We start from the raw sequence: 21,145 nt of genomic DNA on the forward strand, positions 1-21,145 counted from the left end.
AGGTCGCAGAGTTATTTTATGGCACACGTGCAGAGTGCGTGTGAATGCGTCTCCCCAAACTGGATACGGCCTTATCTTGGGGAGCGGTGGTGCAGCGGTTAGCGCACTGCGCTGCAAATCTATGAGTCGACCCGAGTTCGAAACCCGCTCATGGCCGATTAATTATCAGTGACGATTATCTCGACCAGTCTTGCCGCCTGGTGCGATGTGTAAACATCACCACGAGGGAGAGAAAGGTGACCGGGCGTGGTGCTGGCCACCCCCGTGTCGTGCCGTCATTCACAGGAGCTAACAGGCCTTGCCCTAACAGTCTGTTAGTATTATAAGGGGGATCTTTGTTCGTCATCGACCTTCAGAAGTAGTTTTGAAATCAGCGGTTGTGTCCATTCCAGAACGCGAGGAGGTGCAGTGCGATTGTCAAGTGTTCGGAATGGAAATATATTCATCCTGTAACAGTTGGTTCAACCCCGATGAATGGAGTTAAAAATAACTTACGAACACCTTGTGAACGACCTAACACAATATCCCTGGGTTTGATCTTCCATGAAGCTCATGGTCCACCCTCAATCGCATCCATTGCACAAACCATGGCAAATGCGGATAGCTGATGCACAGATGGAAAATTTAAAACTGCCCATTGTGCAACTGTGATGATCCAGTTCAGTTGAGTTAATTTATTAGGAATAGCCCTGTGAGCCATGCGGCTCTTGAATCGGGTGAAACCGCAACAAACAAAAACATGAACAAGAAAGATCTTAAAGTGACTACGCGCAACAGGAAAAAACCAGCAAAGTCTTCCAGAAAAAAACACCGTCTATCAACGCTGTGTGTAAAAATCCCAGTGGGATGCAAGTCAAACAATAACAACCATAAGACAATTTAGATTAAAGTTACCAGCCTAACTGTACTACAACAAATAAATATAGCTAAACCAAAACTTTTTGAAATCACCAAAATAAAGCTATAAAAACAATGTAACAGTGATCATTGGAACTGTGATTCAAATTTAACAATAAACGAAATACAGTACATAACATGTACGATCAAACTTTGCAGCCATAGCTGGCAGCATGAGCCACTCCATATCAGCAGGAGTATCAGTAGGAGGATCAAAAATTTGCAATGCACCTCGAAAGATCAGCACACTATAATCAAAATTCAAGATCATACTTTGCAGCGGTCATCCGGAGCGATGCATTTGATTTCAAGCCACTGAATAGCAGTGGCAGCTGGGGGTGTACAACTCCTCTAGAGCAGCTTTGAGTGAAGATCTCAAAGATAGTGATCCAAGTTGCAGTTTATTGGCGGTAGCATTCCAGACCCTGGGGGCATCAATAGCAAAGGCCCTTCCTCCAGTATTTGTACGGCAATAAGGAATGTGAATACCTTAGGTCACATTTGTTCAAAATAGTGAGGAGATCCAGCAGGTAGTCTGCTGATTTTTTTTGTAAGTACATCGTAAATAAATAAGATATGCACAAGCCGTCAATCATTAAGTGACATTAAGTTTGACCCAATGTAGAGATCGCAGTGGTGGGTCCTATATGGGCAGTTAAATGCAAATCCTAAGGCCGAGTGATAAATTGAGTAGCTCTACTACTATCGCACTATACTGCCTTCAACTTTTTTGAACGACTTGGTGTTTAAGGTTAGCGATTTGTCGTATTATCTGGCTGTATAGCAAATGAAAAAATACAATTACTTAACTATACAAGTAAAAAATGTGTTTAAATTAGTTTTTTGTATATTTAGGGCCCCTTTATAACAACATATGCTACAGGCCCCGCACTTCGCTCCCTCCGGCACTGCTGCAGTGGCAAATTCATTGGATTGTTGACGAGGCACCGAAATCTTCTTGGTTCTTTCGGTAAAGTCACGTAGAATGGAAATAATAAAAATAAAACATAATAAAATAATTCTCTCGACAGACCTGTTCTCCACCTGAGGACGGCTGCTTGCGTTGTGGCCGAAACGTCGTAAGAATTATTTTATTATGTTTTATTTTTATTATTTTTATTATTTTATTATTTCCATTCTATGTGACTTTACCGAAAGAACCAAGAAGATGAATCCCTGCAGTCACGAAAGCTTTAAATCGAGAGGCACCGAAAGTTGAAACCAGTCCAGAGTTTGCATGCCCGGCAAAGGAGAGGACAACAGCGGAAACGACACTCCGCCAAAACTTTGCCGTGAACCTTCGCGAGTCGCCGTGGGTTTCTCGCGGGAGGAAGGAAGTTTTTATTTTTTCGCTTCCTAGGCAAATGCATTCCTTCGCCGTGACATCAGCCCGCGGCCAAAAACCCTGGCACGGCTGAGACGCATCGTGCATGTCAACTAAAAACGAAACCGTTGTTTTTGTTACGTGTGTTAGCAGGTAAGGCCCACTGAGATGTTGTACAGCTATTTTTTTCAGGAGCGACCTGGCCACAAAGGAGAGCTCAACAACGCGAAGTGGCTTATCGGGTGGGAATTTATAGCGGCCCAAAACTCGAAACGCGTGTTTCAAATTTGGAGGGGAAAAGCCGGAGGAAGATTTTTTTTTTAAGAATGATAATACTTTAAAAAAACTTAAACAAAATGTAATTAAAAAAATAACGCCAATGTTGAAATGAATTAAATCACCCTATGTGTCCTGACTTGTGAACCGCCCTGTATACTACTGCGTTTTTGCCTCTAAAAGTAGAATACCGGTGCAGTACTATTTTATGGGGAAGAGAGGTGAGTTTAAGACAACATCCTCGCTACATCACAAATGCAAAACTAAAAACTCTCCAGCAGTATGCGACTGGTCACCATCAAGAGCAGGAACCATGGGACATGACGACTCAATTCCCCATTCACAAACACGACAGAGGAGGCAATGATCTGGCTCAACCACCTCCACGTGAAACTACAGCTGTCGGTCAACATCGGCCACACGGAGAATACGACGACTAGGACGTACATCGTCCCCTCCCCTACCCTCACTGGCGAGCAACAGTTGCACGTGGAAGTGATTGCTTAGGGTGGGAAGTGGTGGTGGGGGGGGGCATCTCAAACCAGCTGGGCTCGGAACAGACCGGGAGAGGGGAGCGAAGGGGGTCCGGGTTGAGCGAGAGAGACGAACGAGGAGGCGGCTGTGTGTGCCGTGTGTGCCGTGCTGTTGTGAGCAGGGCACGAGGAGCTGAGAGCGGTAAGTTGGGCTCAACGCCGTTGTGATTCACATGCTGGAGTGTGGTCGCGATGCTGCGTTGTGATGTAAAAAGTGGTGCGTGTGGCGTGGTGGTGGCTAAAGGTATTTTGCTGCGATCGCCAGTAACGGCGAACGGGCTCATGTCAGTGGCGAATACTTGAACCGGTCCTGGACCTCCCCTAGGTCGACTCGGTCTTAAGACACACACACACACACTGGGGAGACAAAGGCAGCGTGGAGTGCTGCTGGGTCAAATCACCCCTCCCGTGCGCCGTGCCGACCTCAATCGGTGTTCGCTAACAGCACTTGCCCAACCAAGAGCCTGTGTCGGCTATATGGGGAGTCTTTGTCTGTAGCTGTGTGTGTGGCTTGGAGGACAATAGTGATTCAAGGAGAAGGATTTGTGAATGTGAGCGAAGAGGCGTGTGTATGTGTGTATGTGTGGTGGGGGGGGGCGGTAGTGTAGTAGCGGTTCGCGCGCCTGCGATACGAACCCAGCCAACAGAGTTTGATTCCCGCTCACGGTCAACTGGAGATTGTCTGAACCGGTCTTGCGCCGCCCCTAGGTCGACTCGGCCTCAAATGCTGCGATGCGTAAACATCGCCACTCGGGAGACAAAGGCGGCCGGGCGTGGTGCTGGCCACCCACCCCCTCGTGTGCTGTGCCAGCCTTCATGCTCACGAACAGCACTTGCCCCAACAGTTTGTCCAGGTTACACGGGGGGGGGGGGGGGCTTTGTATGTGTGTGTTTGTTTCACTCTCTCGCTCGCTCGCTCCCTCCCGTCTCGCCTCCCCCTCTCTTTTTCTCAGCCCCTCTGTCTCCCAGTTCATTATTTCACTGAGACACATGCGCCGCGCGCATTGGCCGGGCACATTGAAGCGTGTCTGACACGCTCCCCCCTCCCCATGGCACTGTCAGGCACCCAGCACACAGCCCAGTCCGGCTGTGGCTCTCAAGCACAGCGACGTCGTTGTGTCCGCTCAGCTCCGCTAACAGCACTTGCCCTCACCACCCTTCCAACATTCTGTTGAAGGCTATACGGGGGAGCTTTGTCTTTTTGTCTACTCTGCGGTGTGAGCCCGAATCAGCTGTCCCCCCGTCCGAGTTCTGAACTGCCGAGTGAAGGTACCGACTCACCGCGGCATTCGTCAACTCGTTTCTGTTTGTCTCTTGCCGAAGCGTCTGCGAGTGTTGATTTTTTTATCAAGAAAGAAGAGCAATATTGCGATCTTAATTTTGGAGCTTTCGTGACTGCAGGAATTATTCTTTGGTCATTATTTATTTAATTTATTATTTTATCTTTATACGTGACTTTACCGAAAGCAATATTGCGGTCTGTTTTTCTTGCGGGTGTTGCGTTTTAAACGGTTGCGTAATTATTTTTGCTGTTGCTATCTGTTAATTGTCACCGAGATTTACTGACCGGCGTGGTGAAGTATGTACTCTTTGGTTCTTTCGGTAAAGTCAAGGTATAAAGAAAAAATTATAAATTAAATACTAGCATACGTCGTTTCGATTGCAACACAAGCAATCGTCATCAAGTATAAATGAAATAGAAACACAAATCTAGTATACTTAGAAATGTAATGTAATACAACAGAGAGTCGGATAACATAACAGTCAACACCCCACCTGGTTGATTACGTTCTTCCTGAGAATGCTAAATTTGAGAGAGAGATAAAACTCAGAACCAGAGACATATAGACAGACATATAAGCAGACAGATATCACAGAGATACATAGGGAGAGGTGGTGAAGTATGGTCCATCAAGCCCCCACCCCCCAATGAACCAATGGGCAAGTGGAGGCATTCCTCTAGCAAGTGGATTAACACAGGCCAGTGTGTAAACGAGAGCTGTGGTTGCTATCGGCGTTTAAGGGTAGCCACGCGTGCTAACGTTGCGAGTTTATCTGACAAAAGTCGAAAGTTAAAGTTGCTGAGTTGTAGTATAAGGCCAGTGTTGAGCATAGTGTGCGTGTTATGTTTTATATTGTGTGTGTGTGAGTGATGTGTTTTTTGTGTTGTGTGATGTGTGGGTGTGTGTGTTGTTGTGTGTGTGTGTGATGTGTGGGTGTGTGTATATTTCATGGTGTGTGTGTGTTATGCTGTCGTGTTTTTCTGTGTTTGTGTGTTTGTTTGTTTCCTGTTGCTGTGTGTTTGTAGTTTTTTACTTGCGTTTGTTTTGTAATGTGCAGTATGTTTGTGTTGTGGTGTGCGTAGTGGCTTGAGAAAGGAATTGCAGTGGGGAGCGGTAGTGTAGCGGTTAGCGCGCTACACTACAAATCTGGCGATCCGAGTTCGATTCCCGCTCACGGCGAACACCAGTGACGATTATCTGAACCGGTCCTGGGTCTCCCCTAGGTCGACTCAGCCTCAAATGAGTACCTGGTGCGGTGTGTAAACATCGCTACTAGGGAGACAAAGGCGGTCGGGCGTGGTGCTGGCCACCCACCCCCTCGTGTACCGTTCCGGCCTTCATAGGTGCTACGCTAACAGCAATTGCCCCGACAGTCTGTTGTTTTATTTTACTTTTATTAATTTAATTTTTTTTACCTACGTGACTTTACCGAAAAAAACTAAGAATATAGTCTGTTAAGGCTATACGGGGGATCTTTGTCTGTATATTGTAGAGTCCGTGTGGTTTGTGTTGTGGTGTGTGTTGTGGTGCGTGGTTTGTGTTGGTGTGTGTTGTGGTGTGTATCGTTGTGACGAAGGGTCATTTGCCCGAAACGTCAACCATTTTATATGTATTTAAAATGTGTTGAGTTTCATTTTTACTGAAACCGCAGTGATGCTTACCGTGGTCCATGTAAGTGGTGAGCACACGGGACTCGATCTTCCGGCGTGGCAGTTGAAACAACAATGGACAAGTTTCACAAATCCCCGCAACTAAGATCACAGGCAGCACGAGTTCATGGGTGACACCGAAAGTTCAGTCGAGCGTCTGGCCAGCTAGGAAGAGTAGGCCAAATACCCCCTAGAAGTGGCCTCTAAGAACCCCCCGCTAGTGGTGGCCCTTCCGCCAGCAGTGGCTTGAGAAAGGAATTGCAGGGCTGCGCCTCTTGCGCCACTGCAGCACAACCTGCATACCGCACTTACGCGGAGGAGCGGTGGCGCGGTGGTTAGCGCACCGTGCCACCTTGGTTCGATTCCCCCGCCATGGCGAGGAATCAGTGGTAAGCCGCTACTGCACCGTCCGCTCTCCTCCACTCTTCATGACACAAATAAACAACAACAGTGGCGTCACCACTGCACTTGTGCCAGGCTAGGTGCACTTTTAGGGCCGCGTGAAGTGCGTGCGTTGAAGGCTCGCCGCTCGCAGGAGGTCACGTGACAGACACACGTGTACCAGCAGAGGGCAACTGTCCGAGACAGAATCAGAATCTTTATTTACACTGGAGGAATCCGATGAGCTATAAAGCTCTTTTTCACAGATGTGCAGTAGGGGCACAAGGGTCAGAACATTACAGCAAAGAACAACACACAAACATGATAGGAACGAAAAGTATAGGAGAGGTAAACAAATCACAACAATAGAAAACTCTAAACTTTTGTTGTCTCACCAGGTAAAGCCCACCGAGCTGTTACCTTCTTTTTCAGAAGCGACCTGGCCACAAATGATCGCTCAACAAATTGGGTTATCACGTGGAAATAATGTATAGCAGCCAAATACTCTAACTCACTTGATGCAGCAAATCTGGCTGTGACGGTCCCACCTGATGACGGAGACTTGTGTTACCTCCGAAACGTCGTGATTTTTATTTTATTTTTATTCATTTTAATTTCATTGTATAACTACGTGACTTTACCGAAAGAACTAAGAGTATGAATCCTTGCAGTCACGAAAGCTTCAAATCTAGAAAAAAACTCTAAATCATCTCAATGCATGTTTCTAAGTGTGCATTTCCAGATGCGCCACAGGTGTGCGACTTGTACCCCACTCTCGAGACGTTAACTCCCACGACTGCTTCACAGGAGGCCGTGGGTTTGGTCGCGGCCCTGACGCCTGCTGTATATTTGGAGTTTGCGTGTCTCTCTCCCCGTGATCGTGCGGATTTTTGTCCCGAGTCCTCCGGTTTCTCTCTCCACAGTCCACATTTAGAATCAACATGTTTTTAGAGCATTCGGCTGCAGTACATTTCCACGTGATAAGCCACCTGGCTGAGCTATCATTTGTGATAGCGAAGTCGCTTCGGGGAAAGAACTCCAGAGCTCAGTGGACCTTACCTTGCTGAGTTTTAGCTGCCTACTTTGTTGCTGGAGGGCGGCGAGATGTTATCTCCCTCGCCTGGTGTACAGGAGGTCGTGGGTTCAATCCCGATCCCGACCCTGACGCCTGCTGCTGTATATTTGCATACTCTTTGGTTCTTTCGGTAAAGTCACGTAGGTATAAAATAAAATAAATCACGACGTTTCGGGCGCAACACAAGCGTCCGTCATCAGGTGGCGGACGCTTGTGTTGCGCCCGAAACGTCGTGATTTATTTTATTTTTCTACCTACGTGACTTTACCGAAAGCACCAAAGAGTATGGATTCCTGCAGTCACGAAAGCTTCAAATCAAGATTGTATATTTTGTAGTTTAAATGGTCTCCTCCGTGGTCGCGTGCATTTTTCTCCGGGTCTTCCAGTTTTTCTCTCCACGTTTAGCATCAACGCGCGTTCCGTGTATTTGCCGTAAATTTCCCACGTGATGATAAGCCCACCTCGTTGAGCTGATCATTGGCGATCGCCAGGCCGCTTCTGAGAAAAACAGATCTGCAGACCGCTCCGTAAGCTTCGTATGGGCAAATAAAAGTGGTGAAAAAAAATAGCAACTGCCCTTGGCGGTCGTGTCCTTCACGAGCCCCCTGCACAACACTCGCACACACCCACCCACCCACCATCTGTTGTCAGAGCTGTTTGAGCTCGGCGTGTAATTACCATGCAGCGCAGTGCCTAATTCTTCCCAGCGTGTCGTGAGAAAGACAAAACCTTGGTTGGCGGCGGCGGGGGGGGACTGGAGGGCTTTTGGCCGGACCAGTTTGTCTGGAATGGATCGGAGAGACATAAATTTCAGTGGGGAGGTAGGAGGGAGGCACGGAGGAAGGAAGGAAGGAGGTTGGGGACGGACACGCACACACGAGTATCTCTTGCGGCGTTCCACGCGAGTCGCACGTGCTTGCTCAGGGTGAGGTTGCCGGGTCGTGTGATGGTAGATAAATCTTTCGCAACAAAAAAACCTGGCCCCTGGAATGTAATATCCGTTACTTTGTTCTCGACGATGCCAGGGGAACGATGCGCAGTGAAGAGTTGATCCGCCTGCTGCCGCCACTCAACCCGAAACGTCCCCCTCGATGTTGTCAGCTTGTTGGAAGCCAAGCAACTAAACTATAATAAAATAAACAAATATTTTACCAGGTAAGGCCCCATTGAGCTTGAGAGGGCGTTTTGTCAGAAGCGGCCTGGCCATTACAAATTATAGCTCAACGAAGTGGCTTATCACGTGGATATTCATAGCAGCCGAATACTTGAAATGCATGTTCATTCCAAATGTGGAGGGAAAAACTGGAGGACCTGGAGAAAAATTCACGCGACCACGTTGAGAGAGGCATGCAAACTCCAAATAGACAGGCGTCAGGTTTGAGATTGCACCCACGACCTCCTGTATACAAGGCGAGGTAGTTGACATCTCGCCACCGTGGCGACTGCTGATGTTGCTTTGGCAGTGTTGTACACACACACAGTGAACAACAACAACTCTGCACATTCGTTAACAACACTGTGGCCATAACACTGTGGCCATAAAAGCGAAGACAATAATAGGGAACGTTTCGGGCAACGACCCTTCTTCATAGCACAGGGCTGCACACACGCGCGTTTGAAACCCCGCCACACGCCAGCGCACAGACGGCTTCGCGCGTCTGCCCATCACCTCCCGTGCACCAGCCGTGCGCCGTGGGGCTGTATGCCGTGGGGCTGTGTGCCGTGGGGCCGTGTGCCGTGGGGCCGTGCGCCGTGGGGCCGTGCGCCGTGGGGCCGTGCGCCGTGGGGCCGTGCGCCGTGGGGCCGTGCGCCGTGGGGCCGTGCGCCGTGGGGCCGTGCGCCGTGGGGCCGTGCGCCGTGGGGCCGTGCGCCGTGGGGCCGTGCGCCGTGGGGCCGTGCGCCGTGGGGCCGTGCGCCGTGGGGCCGTGCGCCGTGGGGCTGTGGCACTGCTTGCTGGCCAGCACGGCGCAGTGCGGCCCAGTCCGTTGCTGCGCGAGACCGTGGGCGCTGCGATGGCGAGATGTTAACTACCTCGCCTGGTGTACAGGAGGTCGTGGGTTCGATCCCGATCCCGACCCTGCCGCCTGCTGTATATTTGGAGTTTGCGTGTCTCTCTCTCATCATCATCACGGTGGCTAGGAGATGTTAACTACCTCGCCTGGTGTACAGGAGGTCGTGGGTTCAATCCCGATCCCGACCCTGACGCCTGCTGCTGTATATTTGGAGTTTGCTGTGTGTCTCTCTCTCTCATGATCATCACGGTGGCTAGGAGATGTTAACTACCTCGCCTGGTATACAGGAGGTCGTGGGTTCGATCCCGACCCTGCCGCCTGCTGCTGCTGTATATTTGGAGTTTGCGATGTGTCTTTATTCCCGGTGGTCGCATCGATTTGTTTTGGGGTCCTCCGGTTTTTCCCTCCACATTTACAATCAACGTGCATGTAGTGTATTTGGCTGCCATGACTGTCTACGTGATAAGCCACTTTGATTGGGCTATCAGTTGTGGCCAGATCGCTTCTGAAAAATAGCTGTATAGCTCAGTGGGCCTTAAGGGCCGTCCATAAATGACGTCACGCACCTAGGGGGGAGGGTCAGACATTTGTGACGAGGGGGGGGGGGGTTTGAGAAATGTGACGTCACATCAAAATTGCGCAACTTTAAATAAATGTAGCAACACGTTCTACTTAATTAAATCGACTTTTTAATAAATGTTTTCTTCTACAACATCAGAGTGCAGCGCCACATTAAATACGCACTGCAATGACAATAGTTTAAAGCGATTTAGAGCATGTTTTATTTGGGGGGGGGGGCAGAGCTTTGTGACGTCATATTTGAGGGGGGGGGGGTCTGACTTTTTGTGACGCCGTGTGACGACGGGGGGGGGGGTAAAAAAATCGTCCAAAATCGCGTGACGTCATTTATGGACGGCCCCTTACCATGTAATTTAAATGTTTAGTTTAGTTTCTATACGTTACTTTTGCGGTTCCACGTCCACGCTCTTCTCCTTTTATCAACCTGACCATCGTGGTGTGTTGCTGTGTGTATGGTGTGTGCTGTGTGTGTGTGGTGTGTGCTGTGTGTACGGTGTGTACGCGTGCGAGTGTGTGTGTTGCGTGGGGAGCGGTGGTGTTGCGGTTAGCGCGCTGCGCTACGAACCCGGCAAACCGAGTTCGATTCCCGCTCACGGTGACACCAGTGACAATTATTTTAACCGGTCCTGGGCCTCCCCTAGGTCGACTCAGCCTCAAATAAGTACTTGGTGAGGTGTGTGAAAATCAGTACTGGGCAAAGTCGGCTGACGTGGTTCTGGCGAGACCACTCCCCTCCGTGTGCCTTCCTAATAGACGCGACTCGTTAAGGGCACTTGCCCCAACTGTCTGTGAAGGCTATAGGCGGATCTTTGTCTTTGTTGTAACTGTTGTGACATCTCCATTGTCTGTGTGTGTGTCAACAGAAACAACAACAACAACCACCACCAAACAAAGAGTTCAAGGAAGAAACTAAAACTATCGGTGAAATCGCAATGTTTAGATATTGCTAAGATGTTTACTGAAATATAATGATGCTAGAGCGATCAACATGCCTTGTGTGTTGGAGATGATGAGTTAAATAGGGTACTATATTTAAATAAATAGTACTATAGTTTAATAGTGGAGTACTATCGTAACTTTTGTAACGTAGTGTAAACATTTTTGATATTAATAATTATCAATATTATAACACAAATATACAAGTTAAAAGCAGAGTGCTAGTTAAATGTGAATAATATATGATCTTCTTTTTAAAGCTATAATTGTAATAGTCGCAGGTGTAAAACTGCCCAACGTACAAAGTAGAAGATATTCAAATCAACATCGTTTATTTTTGTTGCTTGTTTATTTACATTCTGCGATATTAATATACCGTATAATTAGCACGCATTTAACCCGAAAAAAACTTAACTGCATTTTCACAACATTTAATACAACTAACTACAGTGATATATCGTACACAAACATAATTAGCACGCAAATATATAAAACCGAACATTTGAAATAACATTCAAAACAACCACCACCAACCACAGCAGCAACAACAACAACAGAAGTATAAACGATGCAATAAAAAACTGAATTAGAGATCGAAACGACGGCGGCCAATAATTGCCCGAGGAACTAAAGGACAGCGACCTCCAGCTGCCCTCTCAACGACCCAGCAAGTGCCCCAAGGTGACACAACGTCTGGGAGGCTCAACCTGAGCACGCGGTGAGCTGGAAGCCACACCCACTGTCGGCCCCGCCCACTTTTTTGTGACGTCACCTCGCCCACTGAACCGCAAGCACCGCCCACGCGCGTTGTGAGTGGCCGCCTCCCCCTCCCCTCGTTCCTTTCCACTCCTGCTCAGAGGCTCCAACCGACTCCTCTGCCAGCCCACGACCTACCCCACCGATCGTCATCTCTGTTGACTATTTGCCCCCCCCCACCTTCCTGCCCCCCCCCCCCCCCCGCGCCCCCCGGGCCCCCGTATCATGGATCACGCGTGCAGCCAGGACATTTAAAAACCGCGAACAAAATCTCAACTTCCACCAAAAACAATACTCGGGCATCCCCCTCTTCAACCAGCAGACCCACCCTCCTCCACCTGTCCCGCAGCCTTGAGATGAAGCTGGCACCGTGGCTCCCGCTGCTGGCGCCGCTGCTGCTGGCGTTGGCGCTGGAGCCCCGGCCGGCGAGCGCCTCGCTGGTCGTTGTGAACCGGGGCCTGGCGGTGCCGAGGGGCGGCCGGGTCCTGCTGACGAGCCAGGAGCTGCGGGTGGAGGAGGCGGCGGCGGCCAGCGGTGACGCGTGCCGCCTGGAGGTGGTGCACAACGAGCCGATCACGCAGCGAGCCGGCAAGGTGGCGCCGCACGTAAGCGCGGGCGAACCGTCGTCGTGGTGGTGGCGGCGGCGGCGGCGGTGGTGTCTGGTGGTTTTGTGGTGGTTGTGCGGTGCGGAGTAAACATCGGCACATTCCCTTGTGTGTGCCTTGCCGGCCTTCGAAGTTGCTACTCGCTAAGAGCACTTTCCGCAAAAGTCTGTTAAGTCTTTCCAGGGGATCTTTGTCTTTGTTGATAGATGCGTTGGTTGTTGTAGTAGCACATGTTGTATTGTCATTATCTTCACGCTCAAAAATCATAAACAACTGCCACTACTATTATAATCATCATCAACACTTTCACGACCGCCATCCTCATCATTGATAATAATCAACAGCACTCACTGGCAGTATCATCATCAGCAACACTATCACGATGCATACCAATCCTATCATCATCTTTATCTTCAAACGTCATCAAAGATCATCATCATCAACCACACTCTCACTTAATTCTAGATTTGAAGCTTCCGTGACTGCAAGGATTCGTACTCTTAGGTTTTTTCGGTAAAGTCACGTAGGTAAAAAATAAATAATAAAAAATAAATAATAAAAATAATAGAAGAAATAATAGAAATAAAATAATAAATCACGACGTTTCGGAGGCAACACAAGCTTCCGTCTTCAGGTGGAACCGTCACAGCTAAAATTACTGCATCAAGTAAAGAGACATCCCAAGAGACCCGACCTTGTATATATACTGGTTGAGGGGGGAGGAGCCAGTCTGATCATCACCACCACCGCCCTGCCTCACCGCAAGTTCGCCGCTGGCCCTGTGCAGGTGTTCAACTGCCGCTGGGCCCCGGGGGAGGTGAGCTACACTCACCACGGCACTCCGCTGCTGGACCACGACCTCGTGCTGCTGCGGCTCTACCGGTGAGCTGGGCAAGGTCCCACGTCGCTCCACCACCGCCCAGGGCTCCCCTTTAGTTGGTGCCCCCCCCCCACCATCGTAGCTTGCCTCAAGGAAGGCAGGAAACCTCCCCCCGCCTCCCCGAAGGTGGCCAACGATGTACGTTGGACACTGCTGTACCCCACTCTACGAGATGTTAACTACCTCGCCCGGTATACAGGAGGTTGTGGGTTCAATCCCGACTCTGACGCCTGTAGATGTTATCAGAGTTTGTCTGCGTGTTCAGCACAAGTGCGTGTGGTGATCACGCAGACTTGACTCCTTGCAAAACGTTGCTATTTGGTGGTTGAACATCTTAACACGTGTTTTATTTCATGGGACCTCCTTTGCCAGTACCAAAATATGAGAATAGGTTTTCCCCTTTTTCATGGCAACAAAACAGGCGTTGAGATGTTAAAACACCAAACTGGGCGCCTTTTGGCGTCCTCTGGTCTAAGACCGTTTGAGACGAGGCTCAAAAGAAAGCTGTCTCTGGTGTGGACCAATCAGTTTCAAGGACAATGCCTTTATTATCAGAGTATGTTTTTTGTTTGCATTCTGACCACAAGTATTGTGGTTAATGCAGACATGATTCCTTGTAAAAGGTTTCAGTTTGGTGTTTTAACATCTTAACACAACTGTTTGGTTGCCAGAAAAAAGGGAAAAAACCTATTACCATATTTTGGTACTGGCAAAGGAGGTCCCATGATATAACACCAACACTGTAACTATACCACTATAACTATACCACCTACATTATAACACTAAAACTATAACACTACAACTATAATACTATAACTATAAAACGAACTATACGACTAAGTACCTCGTGACTACCTCCTGGTTACAACCTCCCCAGGAAGGAGTGGGTCCACACCCAACAGCTTCAGGACCGGTCACAGCCCGTGACTCGCCAACCTCCACCGAAGGGGCATGAGAGCAAGCGCCTTGTGTTCCTGTGGGCTGGAGCAAACCCACGCACCACATCCTAGAAGTCTGCCCAATTCACAAAGTCAGCGGAGGCCGACTCGCCCTCAATACAGCAGCACCGGAAGCAACCGCTTGGCTTAGGGACTTTGCATTCACTAAAATAAAAAAAATAAAAAATAAAAAAAAACACATTTAAGCACTGGTGCTGCTCGGACTGACTCTGCACGTTGCTTGGACTCCGAGTCCACGACTCAGAATGGAAGAACGGCGAACGGCAGCCGTGGCAAGAGTTGGAGTGATGACGTTCCCCACAGCAACGGCTCTTGCGACAGCGACTGTCCCGTTGCACTTTGACTCGCGATCCGTTTTGTCTTTCGGCAAATCTTAACCCTTTCCCATTCTGAGACGTCTGCAAGTTGTGTGTGTGTCGGGGGGGGTCGCATTCACTGCTAATGCTCGGAACGGACAAGCAGCTCAGTGTTCATGTTATGTTTAGAGGCGTAGCGCCGTTGTTTAAAAAGACGTTTTACTCGCCACAAAGAACCGTAGCGACACGACTCTACGCACCCTAAGACAGCTGGCGCCAAACTGTGCCACATGCCCTCCCGCATGGCCTCGTGGGATCCTCGGTACCAATCAATTCACTTTATTTTTTCTTCTGGTTCCATTTTGACGATGCACACGTACATCATCAGAACGGAATCGGAAGAAAAACTGACGACGTACGCGCACGTTCGTCATCGGAACGGAAAAAGTATAAGATTAAACAAAGTCCCTGTACTCTGGCCGCAGCTTCTCGGACTCGGACACGCAGCTGGAGCTGGTGCGCCTGCTCGTGACCATCGCCGAGCCGGCGCCGGGCACCGCGCTGCTCCTGCCGGGCCCCTCGCCGCTCCGTGTCGCGTCGTTCATGGGCACGAGCGGCGCCCTCGATCGCTCCGTCCTGTCGCTGGCGCCCGACGCCGAGAACCCGGCGCGCGGCCGCAGCTGCTGGATCCGCGTGCCGAGCGAGGAGACCGGCCTGCCGGCGCACGGCCGCCTCGTAGCGCCCCACCGCGACGGGGCGGCGGACGCGGATTCCGGTCCGGATCCGGAGGGCGGGCGGGGAGACACGCCACACTCCTTCGGCGGCGACGGCGGCGGAGAGTTGGCGCCGCCACCGCCGCCGCCGGGCGGCGAGAGGTTGAGCGCGGTGGGAGCGGTGTTGGGCAGGGTGCCCTGCGAGCGCTTCCTGAGCATGGGGCTGCGTTACGAGCACCTGAGCCCGCCGGGCCCCGACGTGGACTACGTGCCCCTGGTGCTGGAGATCCGGGATGGCTCGCGCGGCCAGCCGCACAAAGTAGGGCACGCGTGTCGGTGTGTGTGTGCGTGTCGTGTTTGTGCGTGTGCGAGTACCTGGTGCGGTGTGTAAACATCGTCACTTGGGAGACAAAGGCGGCCGAGCGTGGTGTTGACCACCCACCCCCTGCCCTTTTGTGACCCCCACGTGCTCTCTGTTCGAGTTTAGTTTGTTGTCCTCTCCCCCGCTCCCGCACCTCCGATTAGCACGGTTGGCTACGTACGGTGAGAAAGAAGTTCAACGTACGTACATGACTGTGGGTCCGTCTGCCCGCGGACTCTCCGTCCGTCCGCAATAGGTGGAGCACATGTGGCTGCCCGTGCACATCGAGGGCGCCGTGCCCAACCAGCCGCCGCACGCCGCCCCCATGTCGTCCTTCATCCTGGAGGTGGACCAGTTCATCCTGACGCCCATCAGCGTCGCCTCGCTCGACGCCAAGGACGGCGAGACGCCGCGCCACGACCTGGTGTTCAACGTCACCGAGCCGCCCGCCGAGGGCTTCCTCACCCACCTGAGCGACCACACGCGGCCCGTCACCTCCTTCACCTGGAGGGACCTCAACGAGATGCTCGTCGCGTACCAGCCGCCCAACTCGAGCCACGCCGAGCGACGCACCTACGAGGTGGGTGGGCGCACGGGGAGGGGGGCAGGCGGGAGAGCGGACATGGCGGGTGGACAGGAGGGCAGACAGGTGGGCAGGCACGGGAGCAGGCAGGGTGGTGGAAAGGAGGGCGGGGGGAGGCTGAGTGAGGTAAGCGTCAAGCTCTATGTGGATATTGGACGCTGCCTGTCCATGTCTCTCTGACTGGCTGGTTGTGTTTCTAATACAGCACAGGCAGTCCGTCAGTCTAGCTGGCTGTTGGTTGACTCTGTGAGTGACTGTGTTGGTTTGTTCTACTGGTCAGAGTACAGGCTGGTTGCCTGTCTGACTGTGAGCGTCTGTCCAACAGAACACAGGCGGGCTGGGTGTCTGTCTGTATTAATGTCGGTCACTCTGGCTGTGTGTCTACCTAATAGAACACAGGCAGGGTGCTTGTCTCTGTCAGGGTCTGCAATGGCTACACGGCTGAATCCGAGTCTGTGCAATGGTCTGTCTGTCTAGCTGGCTGGTGAGCGGCTGGACTTTTGCCCCATTTGTCCTTGTCTATGGAGCTGTGTGTCCTGTGGTTCTGGTGTCACGCACACACGAACGCACACACGCTTCTAACGCGCGCACGCACGCACACTCACACGGCAGGCGGAGTTCGAGGTTCACGACTCGTACTTTGCTCGGAGCGCCCCGCTGATGCTCCACATCTCCATCCGCAACACGGAGACCAACGCGCCCCGCGTCTCCTGGAACATGGGTGTGCGATGCGCGGCCCCACACGGACACTCGCAAAGATCTCCCCTCCCCCTCCTAACCCCGATAGTCTTGAACGTGAGGGCAAGTGCTGTTGGTGAGGTCCTATGGAGGCCCGCACGGTACACGAAGCGGTGGGTGGCCAGCACCACGCCCTGCCTCCTTTGTCTTCCCCAATGCCGATGTTTGCACACCGCACCGGGTACTCGTTAAAATTCTGAGTCGGCCTAGGAGAGGCCCAGGAAGAGTTTGGATATTCGTCACTGCTGTTGGCCGTGAGTAGGCATCGTACTCGGGAAGCCGCTCCCCACACGCACACAACAACAGCCACATCACCACAGCGCTTGTGCCAGGCTAGGTGCACTCTGAGGCCACGTGAAGCATGGAAGGAGGTCCCGGGACAGTCTTAGGGGATGACTGACCTAGATGGTACCTGCACATCGTTGGGATGCATGCTTCAGGTCCCGTGTGTTCCTTATTGTGTCAATTGTGTGCTGTGTGTACGTTGAACTTCTTCCCCACCGTACGTAGCCAACCACGCTAATTGGAGGTGCGGGGGAAGGACAACAAACTAAGCGCAAAAATCAGTTCTAAAGAAATTCGTTTCCAAACGAGATTATTTAAAAGTGCATCGCTCCAGTGGCTTCCTAATATCGGATGGAAGAACGTTCCAGACGACCGCAGAAGCGCAATGCAGTGACCATCTTTGTGTGATGGCTCACCATGCCCCTGTGTGCTCCCGTCGCCCCCCCCCCCCTCCATCTCCACCCCCTCCATCTCCCCCCCTACCTCCCCCCTCCATCTCCCCCCCACCCCTACACCCCATGGTCCTCCACCCTCCCCCCCGCCCCCGTGTGCATCCCCCCCCCGCCCAGGCCTGGACCTGCTGGAGGGGCAGTCGCGGGCCATCACGTGGGACCGCTTCCAGGTGGTGGACAACGACGACTTGGCCGCCGTGCGCATCCTCGCCGTGGACGGCCTGCAGCACGGGCGCCTCAGCGTGCGCGGTGGGGAGGGTGGGGGGGGTGGGTGGGGGGGGTGGGTGGGGGGGGTGGCAGGGGAGGGTGGGGGGGGAGGGCTGGGTGGGGGGGCTCGCCCGGGACGAGGGGATGGTGTGGGGGGAGGAGGGGGGAGGGGTTGTGAGGGGGGGTCTCACACGTGGGTGGGAGAAGGGGCCACGGAGGGGACCCGGGGTGGCTGGGGCACGGCGGTGCGGTGTGCAGCGTGCGCAGTAGGGCAGGCGACGCGTGCAGCCGCAGTCACTCGATGAGCTCTCCCACCCTCCCTCCCCCCCCACCCTCCCCACCCCCCATAGGAGGTAAGGGCTTCTCGTTCTCGGTGCGCGACCTGCGCGACGGCGCCGTGCGCTACCACCACGATGGCAGCGACGGCGCCCGCGACCACGTGGCGTTCCGCGTGACGGACGGCCGCCACTCTGCGCGCCACTCCTTCCCCGTGCGCGTGGCGCCCATCGACGACACGCCGCCGGCGCTCGTCGTCGCGCTGGCGCTCGCCGCGTGCGCCGGCGAGACGGTGCCCGTCTCGCCCGAGGTGCTGCGCGCCAGCGACCCCGACGAGCCGCACGACGACGGCAGGGTGCTCTTCACCGTGACGGCGCCGCCCGCCGCCGGGCGGCTGCTCCGTAAGGACGAGCCGGGCGGCCCCGGTGAGTCACTTCGTGATCCGCTAATCCCCACCCGCAACCCGCGACTCGCCTCTCGATTCGCATATATTGGTGGTGCGATGTGTACCGTTGGGTTAGCAATGCGGTGAATTGTCGAGTCTCGCGGTGGTAACGTATGTGTGTATGCTGAACTTCTTTCGCAATCGCACGTAGCCAACCGTGCGAATTGGAGGTGTCTCATGGCAGGGTTCGATTCCCGACTCGGGCGCCCTGTGTAGTTTTGTGCGTTCTCCCCCTATCCTGCGTGGGGTTCCTCCGGGTTCCTCCCATAGCTTAAAAAAAGAAACGAGTGTAACTGGCATTGGTTGTGGCGAGGGCTTCATGTGCGATTGTAGCGAGGGCTTCGTGTGCGATTGTAGCGAGGGCTTCGTGTGCGATTGTAGCGAGGGCTTCGTGTGCGATTGTAGCGAGGGCTTCGTGTGCGATTGTAGCGAGGGCTTCGTGTGCGATTGTAGCAAGGGCTTCGTGTGCCATTGTAGCGAGGGCTTCGTGTGCGATTGTAGCGAGGGCTTCGTGTGCGATTGTAGCGAGGGCTTCGTGTGCGATTGTAGCGAGGGCTTCATGTGCGCTCGTGGCGCGGGCTTCGTGTGCGGTCGTGGCGAGGGCTTCGTGTGCGATTGTAGCGAGGGCTTCGTGTGCGATTGTAGCGAGGGCTTCGTGTGCGATTGTAGCGAGGGCTTCGTGTGCGATTGTAGCGAGGGCTTCGTGTGCGATTGTAGCGAGGGCTTCGTGTGCGATTGTAGCGAGGGCTTCGTGTGCGCTCGTGGCGAGGGCTTCGTGTGCGATTGTAGCGAGGGCTTCATGTGCGCTCGTGGCGAGGGCTTCGTGTGCGATCGTGGCGAGGGCTTCGTGTGCGCTCGTGGCGAGGGCTTCGTGTGCGCTCGTGGCGAGGGCTTCGTGTGCGATTGTAGCGAGGGCTTCGTGTGCGTTTGTGGCGAGGGCTTCGTGTGCGCTCGTGGCGAGGGCTTCGTGTGCAGTCGTGGCGAGGGCTTCATGTGCGATTGTAGCGAGGGCTTCGTGTGCGCTCGTGGCGAGGGCTTCGTGTGCGCTCGTGGCGAGGGCTTCGTGTGCGCTCGTGGCGAGGGCTTCGTGTGCGATTGTAGCGAGGGCTTCGTGTGCGCTCGTGGCGAGGGCTTCGTGTGCGCTCGTGGCGAGGGCTTCGTGTGCGCTCGTGGCGAGGGCTTCGTGTGCGCTCGTGGCGAGGGCTTCGTGTGCGCTCGTGGCGAGGGCTTCGTGTGCGCTCGTGGCGAGGGCTTCGTGTGCGCTCGTGGCGAGGGCTTCGTGTGCGCTCGTGGCGAGGGCTTCGTGTGCGCTCGTGGCGAGGGCTTCGTGTGCGCTCGTGGCGAGGGCTTCGTGTGCGCTCGTGGCGTGAGCAGGGCAGCCCGTGGAGCGGTTCCTGCAGAGGGACCTCTTCGATGGCCTCATCTTCTACGAGCACCGCGGCGGCAAGGAGCTGCACGACTCCTTCGAGTTCGTGCTCTCGGACACGCACGAGCCTCCGAACGTGTCCGACAAGCAGGCACGCGCACTCCCGGGGGACGGGGGTTCCAGATGGGGGGGTGGGGGGTGGTGGAGGTGGTCGAGGTTGGAGGGGGTCGAGGTTGGCGGGGGGGGGGGTTGAGGTGGGGGGGGGGCCACGTGGACGTGACTGCGCCGCTTTCGCGTAGCGCAGGCTGCAGTGGGTTCACCAACGTTCGTTAATAAGCACTGCGAGGCCTTGGAAGGAAAAATAGATAATCGTAGTAATGGGTAACGATTCTGGCAATACCCCCTTCTTCTGCATGGCACTTTTGCCCAAAACGTCGCCTGTTATATATTCACAGTTTAACGCCTAGTCGGCTTTCGTGACCAATATTATCCATCATCGAGGTTTTTGGGTTTAAGACCGAAACAGGAGGATATCTCTACAACTCTGGCTGTCGCCTGATTGTGCTCGTTGTAATTACCGGAGAAACGTCGCGATAGTCGAATTGCAAATGTTGTCGTGGGTTTACGCTCCAACACGCCGGCGTGCTGTCGGGGTAAAGAATTGCCATGTTTTCTCAACGTGACAAACCCTACTAGTTGGCTGTGTCCGGTGGTGGCGGGCTTAACGACGCATTTGTATTCACGCGATCTAACCCCAAAAACCTCCGAGGATCACAAATGCCGCTGACGGGGACGCGTCGAGCACCACGCTCCGTCCATCTCAAGAGGCGGGTCGTCCTCGGCCATGGCGGTGCCGTGCGGCCGCGAACGTCGTCCGCTCATCCGACTGACCCCCCCCCACGCGCGCAGACCATGACGGTGCACGTGACGCCGGTGGACAACGAGGTGCCGCGCGAGGTCGCGGGCGGCGCACGGCGCACCCTGGCGGTGCGCGAGACGGAGCTGGCGGTGCTGACGCGGGAGATGCTGCGGTTCAGCGACGCCGACACGCCCCCGCAGGAGCTGCTCTACGTCCTCGTGCGGCCCTGCCGATTCGTGGACGGCGCCGGGTGAGGGTGGCGGGCGCTGGCTTGCCGGCGGCGGCGGGTGATTTTAAATCGCCGTGGTATCACGGCGGCGATGTTACGATACCGCGTGCACATTGACCGTCCCCGCGACGTCATTATAGGCGCACGTCTGCCAAGCTTGTCCCATAGTTTGGGGTTTGCTGGATTTGGC

At 53.5% G+C, this 21,145-nt stretch overlaps 1 protein-coding gene across 3 annotated transcripts in view; it reads left to right on the plus strand.

Annotated features, from left to right (window-relative positions):
• The first annotated feature begins 3,064 nt into the window (after positions 1–3,064).
• The window catches only part of FREM1 (FRAS1 related extracellular matrix 1), a 57,296-nt gene continuing 39,215 nt past the window's right edge, over positions 3,065–21,145 (plus strand). Inside the window, exons 1-11 of one of the 3 annotated variants that reach the window (XM_078867548.1) lie at positions 3,065–3,172; positions 10,873–11,663; positions 11,944–12,306; positions 13,094–13,188; positions 14,927–15,473; positions 15,772–16,095; positions 16,711–16,819; positions 17,691–17,822; positions 18,131–18,481; positions 19,876–20,018; positions 20,777–20,976. In XM_078867548.1, coding sequence (XP_078723674.1) covers positions 12,058–12,306; positions 13,094–13,188; positions 14,927–15,473; positions 15,772–16,095; positions 16,711–16,819; positions 17,691–17,822; positions 18,131–18,481; positions 19,876–20,018; positions 20,777–20,976 — 2,150 coding nt within the window. In that variant the 5' untranslated portion in view covers positions 3,065–3,172; positions 10,873–11,663; positions 11,944–12,057. Of the gene's footprint in view, positions 3,173–4,043; positions 4,300–10,872; positions 11,664–11,943; positions 12,307–13,093; positions 13,189–14,926; positions 15,474–15,771; positions 16,096–16,710; positions 16,820–17,690; positions 17,823–18,130; positions 18,482–19,875; positions 20,019–20,776; positions 20,977–21,145 lie in introns of those variants that run through there. The other 2 variants (XM_078867549.1, XM_078867550.1) reach the window with 2 other exon arrangements.

The sequence above is a fragment of the Lampetra fluviatilis genome, chromosome 24, assembly GCF_964198595.1.
Source record: "Lampetra fluviatilis chromosome 24, kcLamFluv1.1, whole genome shotgun sequence".
Taxonomy (NCBI): domain Eukaryota; kingdom Metazoa; phylum Chordata; class Hyperoartia; order Petromyzontiformes; family Petromyzontidae; genus Lampetra; species Lampetra fluviatilis.